At 56.3% G+C, this 13,281-nt stretch overlaps 1 protein-coding gene across 1 annotated transcript in view; it reads right to left on the minus strand.

Moving 5' to 3' along the window:
- LOC140402944 (insulin-like growth factor 1 receptor) overlaps positions 1–13,281 on the minus strand; it is a 125,158-nt gene that overhangs the window by 58,183 nt on the left and 53,694 nt on the right. The window contains exon 8 of the mRNA XM_072490586.1: positions 6,170–6,306. Coding sequence (XP_072346687.1) covers positions 6,170–6,306 — 137 coding nt within the window. The remainder of the gene's footprint in view (positions 1–6,169; positions 6,307–13,281) is intronic.

Below are 13,281 nucleotides of genomic sequence, written 5' to 3' on the forward strand. Positions count from 1 at the left end.
CTCCGGCCCATATGGGCCGAAGTCCCGCTGCTAAAATGCCTGTCCCGCCGGCGTGGATTAAACCACCTACCTTACCGGCGGGACAAGGCGGCGCGGGCGGGCTCCGGGGTCCTGGGGGGGGGAGGGGTGGCGCGGGGCGACCTGGCCCCAGGGGGGGGCGCCCCCACGGTGGCCTGGCCCGCGATCGGGGCCCACCGATCCGCGGGCGGGCCTGTGCCGTGGGGGGCACTCTTTCCCTTCCGCCTTCGCCACGGTCTCCACCATGGCGGAGGGGGAAGAGACTCCCTCCACTGCGCATGCGCGGGGATGCCGTGATCGGCCGCTGACGCTCCCGCGCATGCGCCGCCCGGAGATGTAATTTCCGCGCCAGCTGGCGGGGTGGAAATTCGTCCGGCGCCGGCCTAGCCCCTTAAGGTTGGGGCTCGGCCCCCAAAGATGCGGAGCATTCCGCACCTTTGGGGCGGCGCGACCCCCGACTGATTTGCGCCGTTTTGGGCGCCGGTCGGCAGACATCGCGCCGATACCGGAGAATTTCGCCCAATGTCTGAAATTCTCTGAAAGCTTCGAATTGTCTACGAATTGCCTTTTAAATGACTTTCAAATTGTAATCAATGGAAGAAAAATAAAACAATTCCTATTTGCACCTGAGAAGTTTTAACTGCAAATTTCTACTGAGTCCCAGTATTCGCAAATTGCTGCTGGTAACTGAATGGTTCAATCATCCATAGGGAGCTGGAGGAGGTTACAGAGATAGAGAGGGGGTGTAGGGGCTGGAGGAGGTTACAGTGATAGGGAGGGGGTGTAGGGACTGGAGGAGGTTACAGAGATAGGGAGGGGGTGTAGGGGCTGGAGGAGGTTACAGAGATAGGGAGGGGGTGTAGGAGCTGGAGGAGGTTACAGAGATAGGGAGGGGGTGTAGGGGCTGGAGGAGGTTACAGAGATAGGGAGGGGGTGTAGGGGCTGGAGGAGGTTACAGAGATAGGGAGGGGGTGTAGGGGCTGGAGGAGGTTACAGAGATAGGGAGGGGGGTGTAGGGGCTGGAGGAGGTTACAGAGATAGGGAGGGGTGTAGGGGCTGGAGGAGGTTACAGAGATAGGGAGGACGTGTAGGGGTTGGATGAGGTTACAGAGATAAGGAGGGGTGTAGGGGCTGGAGGAGGTTACAGAGATAGGGAGGGGGTGTAGGGGCTGGAGGAGGTTACAGAGATAGGGAGGGGGGTGTAGGGGCTGGAGGAGGTTACAGTGATAGGGAGGGGGTGTAGGGACTGGAGGAGGTTACAGAGATAGGGAGGGGGTGTAGGGGCTGGAGGAGGTTACAGAGATAGGGAGGGGGTGTAGGAGCTGGAGGAGGTTACAGAGATAGGGAGGGGGTGTAGGGGCTGGAGGAGGTTACAGAGATAGGGAGGGGGTGTAGGGGCTGGAGGAGGTTACAGAGATAGGGAGGGGGTGTAGGGGCTGGAGGAGGTTACAGAGATAGGGAGGGGGGTGTAGGGGCTGGAGGAGGTTACATAGATAGGGAGGGGTGTAGGGGCTGGAGGAGGTTACAGAGATAGGGAGGGGGTGTAGGGGTTGGATGAGGTTACAGAGATAAGGAGGGGTGTAGGGGCTGGAGGAGGTTACAGAGATAGGGAGGGGGTGTAGGGGCTGGAGGAGGTTACAGAGATAGGGAGGGGGGTGTAGGGGCTGGAGGAGGTTACAGAGATAGGGAGGGGGGTGTAGGGGCTGGAGGAGGTTACAGAGATAGGGAGGGGGTGTAGGGGCTGGAGGAGGTTAATAGATAGGGAGGGGGTGTAGGGGGTTGGAGGAGGTTACAGAGATAGGGAGGGGGTGTCGGGGCTGGAGGCGGTTACAGAGATAGGGAGGGGGTGTAGGGGCTGGAGGAGGTTACAGAGATAGGGAGGGGGTGTCGGGGCTGGAGGAGGTTACAGAGATAGGGAGGGGGTGTGGGGGCTGGAGGAGGTTACAGAGATAGGGAGGGGGTGTAGGGGGCTGGAGGAGGTTACAGAGATAGGAAGGGGGTGTAGGGGCTGGAGGAGGTTACAGAGATAAGGAGGGGGTGTAGGGGGCTGGAGGAGGTTACAGAGATAGGGAGGGTGTGTCGGGGCTGGAGGAGGTTACAGATATAGCGAGGGGGTGTAGGGGCTGGAGGAGGTTACAGAGATAGGGAGGGGGTGTAGGGGCTGGAGGAAGTTACAGAGATAGGGAGGGGGTGTAGGGGGCTGGAGGGGGTTACAGAGATAGGGAGGGGGTGTAGGGGCTGGAGGAGGTTACAGAGATAGGGAGGGGGTGTAGGGGCTGGAGGAGGTTACAGAGATAGGGAGGGGGTGTAGGGGCTGGAGGAAGTTACAGAGATAGGGAGGGGGTGTAGGGGCTGGAGGAGGTTACAGAGATAGGGAGGGGGTGTAGGGGCTGGAGGAGGTTACAGAGATAGGGAGGGGGTGTAGGGGGCTGGAGGAGGTTACAGAGATAGGGAGGGGGTGTAGGGGGACTGGAGGAGGTTACAGCGATAGGGAGGGGGTGTAGGGGACTGGAGGAGGTTACAGAGATAGGGAGGGGGTGGAGGAGTTTACAGAGATAGGGAGGGGGTGTAGGTGCTGGAGGAGGTTACAGAGATAGGGAGGGGGGTGTAGGGGCTGGAGGAGGTTACAGAGATAGGGAGGGGTGTCGGGGCTGGAGGAGGTTACAGAGATAGGGAGGAGGTGTAGGGGCTGGAGGAGGTTACAGAGATAGGGAGGGGGTGTAGGGGCTGGAGGATGTTACAGAGATAGGGAGGGGGTGTAGGGGCTGGAGGAGGTTACAGAGATAGGGAGGGGGTGTAGGGGCTGGAGGAGGTTACAGAGATAGTGAGGGGGTATAGGGCCTGGAGGAGGTTACAGAGATAGGGAGGGGGTGTAGGGGCTGGAGGAGGTTACAGAGATAGGAAGGGGGTTTAGGGCCTGGAGGAGGTTACAGAGATAGGGAGGGGGTGTAGGGGCTGGAGGGGGTTACAGAGGTAGGGAGGGTGTGTCGGGGCTGGAGGAGGTTACAGAGATAGGGAGGGGGTGTCGGGGCTGGAGGAGGTTGCAGAGATAGGGAGGGGGTGTAGGGGCTGGAGGAGGTTACAGAGATAGGGAGGGGGTGTAGGGGCTGGAAGAGGTTACAGAGATAGGGAGGGGGTGTAGGGGCTGGAGGAGGTTACAGAGATAGGGAGGGGGTGTAGGGGCTGGAGGAGGTTACAGAGATAGGGAGGGGGTTTAGGGGCTGGAGGAGGTTACAGAGATAGGGAGGGGGTGTAGGGGCTGGAGGGGGTTACAGAGATAGGGAGGGTGTGTCGGGGCTGGAGGAGGTTACAGAGATAGGGAGGGGGTGTTGGGGCTGGAGGAGGTTACAGAGATAGGGAGGGGGTGTCGGGGCTGGAGGAGGTTACAGAGATAGGGAGTAGGTGTCGGGGCTGGAGGAGGTTACAGAGATAGGGAGGGGGTGTTGGGGCTGGAGGAGGTTACAGAGATAGGGAGGGGCGTTGGGGGCTGGAGGAGGTTACAGAGATAGGGAGGGGGTGTAGGGGCTGGAGGAGGTTACAGAGATAGGGAGGGGGTGTAGGGGCTGGAGGAGGTTACAGAGATAGGGAGGGGGTGTAGGGGCTGGAGGAGGTTACAGAGATAGGGAGGGGGTGTAGGGGGCTGGAGGAGGTTACAGAGATAGGGAGGGGGTGTAGGGGGACTGGAGGAGGTTACAGCGATAGGGAGGGGGTGTAGGGGACTGGAGGAGGTTACAGAGATAGGGAGGGGGTGGAGGAGTTTACAGAGATAGGGAGGGGGTGTAGGTGCTGGAGGAGGTTACAGAGATAGGGAGGGGGGTGTAGGGGCTGGAGGAGGTTACAGAGATAGGGAGGGGTGTCGGGGCTGGAGGAGGTTACAGAGATAGGGAGGAGGTGTAGGGGCTGGAGGAGGTTACAGAGATAGGGAGGGGGTGTAGGGGCTGGAGGATGTTACAGAGATAGGGAGGGGGTGTAGGGGCTGGAGGAGGTTACAGAGATAGGGAGGGGGTGTAGGGGCTGGAGGAGGTTACAGAGATAGTGAGGGGGTATAGGGCCTGGAGGAGGTTACAGAGATAGGGAGGGGGTGTAGGGGCTGGAGGAGGTTACAGAGATAGGAAGGGGGTTTAGGGCCTGGAGGAGGTTACAGAGATAGGGAGGGGGTGTAGGGGCTGGAGGGGGTTACAGAGGTAGGGAGGGTGTGTCGGGGCTGGAGGAGGTTACAGAGATAGGGAGGGGGTGTCGGGGCTGGAGGAGGTTGCAGAGATAGGGAGGGGGTGTAGGGGCTGGAGGAGGTTACAGAGATAGGGAGGGGGTGTAGGGGCTGGAAGAGGTTACAGAGATAGGGAGGGGGTGTAGGGGCTGGAGGAGGTTACAGAGATAGGGAGGGGGTGTAGGGGCTGGAGGAGGTTACAGAGATAGGGAGGGGGTTTAGGGGCTGGAGGAGGTTACAGAGATAGGGAGGGGGTGTAGGGGCTGGAGGGGGTTACAGAGATAGGGAGGGTGTGTCGGGGCTGGAGGAGGTTACAGAGATAGGGAGGGGGTGTTGGGGCTGGAGGAGGTTACAGAGATAGGGAGGGGGTGTCGGGGCTGGAGGAGGTTACAGAGATAGGGAGTAGGTGTCGGGGCTGGAGGAGGTTACAGAGATAGGGAGGGGGTGTTGGGGCTGGAGGAGGTTACAGAGATAGGGAGGGGCGTTGGGGGCTGGAGGAGGTTACAGAGATAGGGAGGGGGTGTTGGGGCTGGAGGTGGTTACAGAGATAGGGAGGGGGTGTAGTGGCTGGAGGGGGTTACAGAGATAGGGAGGGGGTGTAGGGGCTGGAGGAAGTTACAGAGATAGGGAGGGGGTGTAGGGGCTGGAGGAGGTTACAGAGATAGGGAGGGGGTGTCGGGGCTGGAGGTGGTTACAGAGATAGGGAGGGGGTGTAGGGGCTGGAGGAGGTTACAGAGATAGGGAGGGAGTGTAGGGGCTGGAAGAGGTTACAGAGATAGGGAGGGGGTTTAGGGGCTGGAGGAGGTTACAGAGATAGGGAGGGGGTGTAGGGGCTGGAGGGGGTTACAGAGATAGGGAGGGTGTGTCGGGGCAGGAGGAGGTTACAGAGATAGGGAGGGGGTGTCGGGGCTGGAGGAGGTTACAGAGATAGGGAGTAGGTGTCGGGGCTGGAGGAGGTTACAGAGATAGGGAGGGGGTGTTGGGGCTGGAGGAGGTTACAGAGATAGGGATGGGGTGTAGGGGCTGGAGGAGGTTACAGAGATAGTGAGGGGGTGTTGGGGCTGGAGGAGGTTACAGAGATAGGGAGGGGCGTAGGGGGCTGGAGGAGGTTACAGAGATAGGGAGGGGGTGTAGGGGCTGGAGGAGGTTACAGAGATAGGGAGGGGGTGTAGGGGCTGGAGGAGGTTACAGAGATAGGGAGGGCGTGTCGGGGCTGGAGGTGGTTACAGAGATAGGGAGGGGGTGTAGGGGCTGGAGGAGGTTACAGAGATAGGGAGGGAGAGTTGGGGCTGGAGGAGGTTACAGAGATAGGGAGGGGGTGTTGGGGCTGGAGGAGGTTACAGAGATAGGGAGGGGGTGTAGGGACTGGAGGAGGTTACAGAGATAGGGAGGGGGTGTAAGGACTGGAGGAGGTTACAGAGATAGGGAGGGGGGTGTAGGGGCTGGGGGAGGTTACAGAGATAGGGAGGGGGTGTAGGGGTTGGAGGAGGTTACAGAGATAGGGAGGGGGTGTAGGGGCTGGAGGAGGTTCCAGAGATAGGGAGGGGGGTGTAGGGGCTGGAAGAGGTTACAGAGATAGGGAGGGGGGTGTAGGGGCTGGGGGAGGTTACAGAGATAGGGAGGGGGTGTAGGGGCTGGAGGAGGTTACAGGGATAGGGAGGGGGTGTAGGGGCTGGAGGAGGTTACAGAGATAGGGAGGGGGTGTAGGGACTGGAGGTTACAGAGATAGGGAGGGGGGTGTAGGGGCTGGAGGAGGTTACAGAGATAGGGAGGGGGTGTTGGGGACTGGAGGAGGTTACAGAGATAGGGAGGGGGTGTTGGGGACTGGAGGAGGTTACAGAGATAGGGAGGGGGTGTAGGGGCTGGAGGAGATTACAGAGATAGGGAGGGGGTGTAGGGGCTGGAGGAAGTTACAGAGATAGGGAGGGGGTGTCGGAGTCTCACCTCGTTGTCTCGACTATACTTGACCTCGTATTTGAGAATGAGTCCATTGGGGTGGGTGGGCTGTGGCCACTGGAGCAGGATGGTGTTGCGATTGACGAGCTCCCACGTGACGTTGCCGGTGATATCGTCAGCGTGCGCTGGAGAGGAATCACAGACGGGAAGAGCGGTCAGACTGATACCGTCATCGTAGAGGAAGCCATCCCTCGATCTCCGTCCCTCCCCATCAGAGCCTCATGGCTGATTCGCGGATGTGGTCAGGGATCGGTGGAACTAACATTCCGATTGGAAGTCAACTCTGAGCATTCCAACGAGCCCCTTTCCCGCATCCCAAACTTTATTCTCCCGGGAAATCCAGATCATCCGGATCCCTAAACCAGACACATTCACCCATCTCCCCCTCCCCCTCGCGCTCACTCCCCTACACACCCTCCCTATCTCTGTAACGTCCTCCAGCCCCCAAACCCCCTCCCTATCTCTGTAACCACCTCCAGCCCCTACACACCCTCCCTATCTCTGTAACCTCCTCCAGCCCCTACACCCCCTCCCTATCTCTGTAACCTCCTCCAGCCTCTACACCCCCTCCCTATCTCTGTAACCTCCTCCAGCCCCTACACCCCCTCCCTATCTTTGTAACCTCCTCCAGCCCCTACATCCCCTCCCTATCTCTGTAACCTCCTCCAGCCCCTACATCCCCTCCCTATCTCTGTAACCTCCTCCAGCCCCCTACACCCCCTCCCTATCTCTGTAACCTCCTCCAGCCCCTACACCCCCTCCCTATCTCTGTAACCTCCTCCAGCCCCTACAACCCCTCCCTATCTTTGTAACCTCCTCCAGCCCCTACACACCCTCCCTATCTCTGTAACCTCCTCCAGCCCCCACACCCCCTCCCTATCTCTGTAACCTCCTCCAGCCCCTACAACCCCTCCCTATCTCTGTAACCTCCTCCAGCCCCTACACCCCCTCCCTATCTCTGTAACCTCCTCCAGCCCCTACACCCCCTCCCTATCTCTGTAACCTCCTCCAGCCCCTACACCCTCTCCCTATCTCTGTAATCCCCTCCAGCCCCTACACCCCCTCCCTATCTCTGTAACCTCCTCCAGCCCCTACACTCCCTCCCTATCTCTGTAACCTCCTCCAGCCCCTACACCCCCTCCCTATCTCTGTAACCTCCTCCAGCCCCTACACTCCCTCCCTATCTCTGTAACCTCCTCCAGCCCCTACACCCCCCTCCCTATCTCTGTAACCTCCTCCAGCCCCTACACCCCCTCCCTATCTCTGTAACCTCCTCCAGCCCCTACACCCCCCTCCCTATCTCTGTAACCTCCTCCAGCCCCTACACTCCCTCCCTATCTCTGTAACCTCCTCCAGCCCCTACACCCCCCTCCCTATCTCTGTAACCTCCTCCAGCCCCTACACCCCCTCCCTATCTCTGTAACCTCCTCCAGCCCCTACACCCTGTAGCGCACAAAGACTCCGAGAGACGAATAGAGTGAAGTCGATGAGGCTTTATTAAGCGTGACTGTTTCCCCCGCAGTTCAGTCGTAGACTACCTGCGGGGGAGGGCTCCAGGTACTTATACTCCGCCTTCAGGGCGGAGCTAGAGGTCAACGTCCAACCAGGACCCGGGATCTGTCAGCCAATGACATCATGGCTTCACAGTCCCACATGACCACTAATGCATACTACCACATTCACCCCTTGTTAAAAATGAACCCGGCGGGGTGATGTTTCGCCTGGTGGTAAGGGTTTACAAGGCTGGTCCTGGGAGGAAAACTTTCACATGTTATAACAGTGTGTACAAGGTTTTTTTTTTTTTTGTTTCAAACTATTTACAGTAATCGTCAGGAAAAGACAAAATGTTCTCGTTAAAAGTCCACATTGTACTGTTAGATCAACGCCACGAGTCGGTCGGGCGGTCTGGTCGTCCGTGTCGATCGCCTCGGCCCCGGTGGTGGTGGTGCTTGTTCTGGTGTTGTCTTCTCCGGGAGCCTTACGGTTTCAGCTTGGGCTTTATTCCTGGTCGGGCCTGGGAGGAGGACTGATCCTCCTGGGAAGGGGGCGGTCGCGGGGTGCGGCGGTGGCAGGAAGGGGGGGGGGGTTGGGTGATTGGTGTCGGGGGGGGTGTGTGTGTTGCCGGCGGGCGCCAGATCTCGCAGGGAGACCGTGTCCTGTCGGCCGTCGGGGTACTCCACGTAAGCGTACTGCGGGTTCGCGTGGAGGAGGTGAACCCTTTCGACCAACGGGTCCGACTTGTGCGCCCGCACGTGCTTTCGGAGCAAGATGGGTCCTGGGACCGCCAGCCAGGTCGGCAGCGACGTTCCAGAGGAGGACTTCCTGGGGAAGACAAGGAGGCGCTCATGAGGCGTTTGATTAGTGCTAGTACACAGTAGTGACCGGATGGAGTGGAGGGCGTCCGGGAGGACCTCCTGCCACCGTGAAACTGGGAGGTCCCTGGACCGTAGGGCCAGTAGGACGGTCTTCCAGACCGTGCCGTTCTCCCTCTCTACTTGCCCGTTCCCCCGGGGGTTGTAGCTGGTCGTCCTGCTTGAGGCTATGCCCTTGCTGAGCAGGAACTGCCGCAGCTCGTCACTCATGAAAGAGGACCCCCTGTCGCTGTGGACGTATCGTGTGGATGTCTCGGATCGTGTTTTCCGGGTCCTTAGGGGGGAGGGGGAGCAGCCCCAAGTCGTGGTCCACATTGGCACCAACGACATAGGTAGGAAAGGGGACAAGGATGTCAGGCAGGCTTTCAGGGAGCTAGGATGGAAGCTCAGAACTAGAACAAACAGAGTTGTTATCTCTGGGTTGTTGCCCGTGCCACGTGATAGTGAGATGAGGAATAAGGAGAGAGAGCATTTAAACACGTGGCTACAGGGATGGTGCAGGCGGGAGGGATTCAGATTTCTGGATAACTGGGGCTCTTTCTGGGGAAGGTGGGACCTCTACAGACAGGATGGTCTACATCTGAACCTGAGGGGCACAAATATCCTGGGGGGGAGATTTGTTAGTGCTCTTTGGGGGGGTTTAAACTAATGCAGCAGGGGCATGGGAACCTGGATTGTAGTTTTAGGGTAAGGGAGAATGAGAGTATAGAGGTCAGGAGCACAGATTTGACATCGCAGGAGGGGGCCAGTGTTCAGGTAGGTGGTTTGAAGTGTGTCTACTTCAATGCCAGGAGTATACGAAACAAGGTAGGGGAACTGGCAGCGTGGGTTGGTACCTGGGACTTCGATGTTGTGGCCATTTCGGAGACATGGATAGAGCAGGGACAGGAATGGGTGTTGCAGGTTCCGGGGTTTAGGTGTTTTAGTAAGCTCAGAGAAGGAGGCAAAAGAGGGGGAGGTGTGGCGCTGCTAGTCAAGAGCAGTATTACGGTGGCGGAGAGGATGCTAGATGGGGACTCTTCTTCCGAGGTAGTATGGGCTGAAGTTAGAAACAGGAAAGGAGAGGTCACCCTGTTGGGAGTTTTTTATAGGCCTCCTAATAGTTCTAGGGATGTAGAGGAAAGGATGGCGAAGATGATTCTGGATATGAGCGAAAGTAACAGGGTAGTTATTATGGGAGACTTTAACTTTCCAAATATTGACTGGAAAAGATATAGTTCGAGTACAATAGATGGGTCGTTTTTTGTACAGTGTGTGCAGGAGGGTTTCCTGAAACAATATGTTGACAGGCCAACAAGAGGCGAGGCCACGTTGGATTTGGTTTTGGGTAATGAACCAGGCCAGGTGTTGGATTTGGAGGTAGGAGAGCACTTTGGGGACAGTGACCACAATTCGGTGACGTTTACGTTAATGATGGAAAGGGATAAGTATACACCGCAGGGCAAGAGTTATAGCTGGGGGAAGGGCAATTATGATGCCATTAGACGTGACTTGGGGGGGATAAGGTGGAGAAGTAGGCTGCAAGTGTTGGGCACACTGGATAAGTGGGGCTTGTTCAAGGATCAGCTACTGCGTGTTCTTGATAAGTATGTACCGGTCAGACAGGGAGGAAGGCGTCGAGCGAGGGAACCGTGGTTTACCAAGGAAGTGGAATCTCTTGTTAAGAGGAAGAAGGAGGCCTATGTGAAGATGAAGTGTGAAGTTTCGGTTGGGGCGATGGATAGTTACAAGGTAGCGAGGAAGGATCTAAAGAGAGAGCTAAGACGAGCAAGGAGGGGACATGAGAAGTATTTGGCAGGAAGGATCAAGGAAAACCCAAAAGCTTTCTATAGGTATGTCAGGAATAAGCGAATGACTAGGGAAAGAGTAGGACCAGTCAAGGACAGGGATGGGAAATTGTGTGTGGAGTCTGAAGAGATAGGCGAGATACTAAATGAATATTTTTCGTCAGTATTCACTCAGGAAAAAGATAATGTTGTGGATGTGAATGCTGAGCCCCAGGCTAATAGAATAGATGGCATTGAGGTACGTAGGGAAGAGGTGTTGGCAATTCTGGACAGCCTGAAAATAGATAAGTCCCCGGGACCTGATGGGATTTATCCTAGGATTCTATGGGAGGCCAGGGAAGAGATTGCTGGACCTTTGGCTTTGATTTTTATGTCATCATTGGCTACAGGAATAGTGCCAGAGGACTGGAGGACAGCAAATGTGGTCCCTTTGTTCAAAAAGGGGAGCAGAGACAACCCCGGCAACTATAGGCCGGTGAGCCTCACGTCTGTAGTGGGTAAAGTCTTGGAGGGGATTATAAGAGACAAGATTTATAATCATCTAGATAGGAATAATATGATCAGGGATAGTCAGCATGGCTTTGTGAAGGGTAGGTCATGCCTCACAAACCTTATTGAGTTCTTTGAGAAGGTGACTGAACAGGTAGACGAGGGTAGAGCAGTTGATGTGGTGTATATGGATTTCAGCAAAGCGTTTGATAAGGTTCCCCACGGTAGGCTATTGCAAAAAATACGGAGGCTGGGGATTGAGGGTGATTTAGAGATGTGGATCAGAAATTGGCTAGCTGAAAGAAGATAGAGGGTGGTGGTTGATGGGAAATGTTCAGAATGGAGTACAGTCACAAGTGGAGTACCACAAGGATCTGTTCTGGGGCCGTTGCTGTTTGTCATTTTTATCAATGACCTAGAGGAAGGCGCAGAAGGGTGGGTGAGTAAATTTGCAGACGATACTAAAGTCGGTGGTGTTGTCGATAGTGTGGAAGGATGTAGCAGATTACAGAGGGATATAGATAAGCTGCAGAGCTGGGCCGAGAGGTGGCAAATGGAGTTTAATGTAGAGAAGTGTGAGGTGATTCACTTTGGAAGGAATAACAGGAATGCGGAATATTTGGCTAATGGTAAAGTTCTTGAAAGTGTGGATGAGCAGAGGGATCTAGGTGTCCATGTACATAGATCCCTGAAAGTTGCCACCCAGGTTGATAGGGTTGTGAAGAAGGCCTATGGAGTGTTGGCCTTTATTGGTAGAGGGATTGAGTTCCGGAGTCGGGAGGTCATGTTGCAGCTGTACAGAACTCTGGTACGGCCACATTTGGAGTATTGCGTACAGTTCTGGTCACCGCATTATAGGAAGGACGTGGAGGCTTTGGAGCGGGTGCAGAGGAGATTTACCAGGATGTTGCCTGGTATGGAGGGAAAATCTTACGAGGAAAGGCTGATGGACTTAAGGTTGTTTTCGTTGGAGAGAAGAAGGTTAAGAGGAGACTTAATAGAAGCATACAAAATGATCAGGGGGTTGGATAGGGTGGACAGTGAGAGCCTTCTCCCGCGGATGGATATGGCTGGCACGAGGGGACATAACTTTAAACTGAGGGGTAATAGATATAGGACAGAGGTCAGAGGTAGGTTCTTTACGCAAAGAGTAGTGAGGCCGTGGAATGCCCTACCTGCTACAGTGGTGAACTCGCCAACATTGAGGGCATTTAAAAGTTTATTGGATAAACATATGGATGATAATGGCATAGTGTAGGTTGGATGGCTTTTGTTTCGGCGCAACATCGTGGGCCGAAGGGCCTGTACTGCGCTGTATTGTTCTATGTTCTATGTTCTATGTATGCGGGGCAACCGAACAGTGTGAAGATGGTGTTCAGGGCTTTAATGACTGTGGCCGCGGTCATGTCAGAACAGGGGATGGCGAATGGGAAGCGGGAGTACTCGTCCACCACATTAAGGAAGTATATGTTGCGGTCGGTGGAGGGGAGGGGTCCTTTGAAATCCAGACTAAGGCGTTCAAAGGGGCGGGAAGCCTTAATCAGGTGCGCACCATCTGGCCTGAAAAAATGCGGTTTGCACTCTGCTCAGATGTGGCAGTTCCTTGTGACTGTACGGACCTCCTCTAAAGAGTATGGGAGATTGCGGGACTTGATAAAGTGGAAAAACCGAGTGACCCCCGGGTGGCAGAGGTCCTCGTGGAGGGTTTGGAGACGGTTAATTTGTGCGTTGGCACATGTGCCGCGGGATAGGGCATCGGACGGCTCGTTTAGCTTTCCGGGACGATACAAGATCTCGTAGTTGAAGGTGGAGAGCTCGATCCTCCACCTTAAGATCTTGTCGTTTTTGATTTTGCCCCGCTGTTCATTATCGAACATGAAGGCTACCGACCGTTGGTCAGTGAGGAGAGTGAATCTCCTACCGGCCAGGTAATGCCTCCAATGTCGCACAGCTTCCACTATGGCTTGGGCTTCCTTTTCCACTGAGGAGTGGCGGATTTCTGAAGCGTGGAGGGTCCGGGAGAAAAAGGCCACGGGTCTGCCCGCTTGGTTAAGGGTGGCCGCGAGAGCTACGTCGGAGGCGTCGCTCTCGACCTGGAAGGGGAGGGACTCGTCGATGGCGCGCATCGTGGCCTTTGCGATATCCGCTTTGATGCGGCTGAAGGCCTGGCAAGCCTCTGTCGACAGAGGGAAGGTCGTGGTCTGTATTAGGGGGCGGGCCTTGTCTGCGTACTGGGGGACCCACTGGGCGTAGTATGAAAAAAACCCCAGGCAGCGTTTCAGGGCTTTTGAGCAGTGCGGGAGGGGAAATTCCATGAGGGCGCGCATACGTTCGGGGTCGGGGCCTATTATCCCATTGCGCACGACGTAGCCCAAGATGGCTAGCCGGTTGGTGCTAAAAACGCACTTGTCCTCGTTGTACGTGTGGTTCAAGGCTTTAGCGGTCTGGAGGA

Source organism: Scyliorhinus torazame, chromosome 26, assembly GCF_047496885.1.
Source record: "Scyliorhinus torazame isolate Kashiwa2021f chromosome 26, sScyTor2.1, whole genome shotgun sequence".
NCBI lineage: Eukaryota > Metazoa > Chordata > Chondrichthyes > Carcharhiniformes > Scyliorhinidae > Scyliorhinus > Scyliorhinus torazame.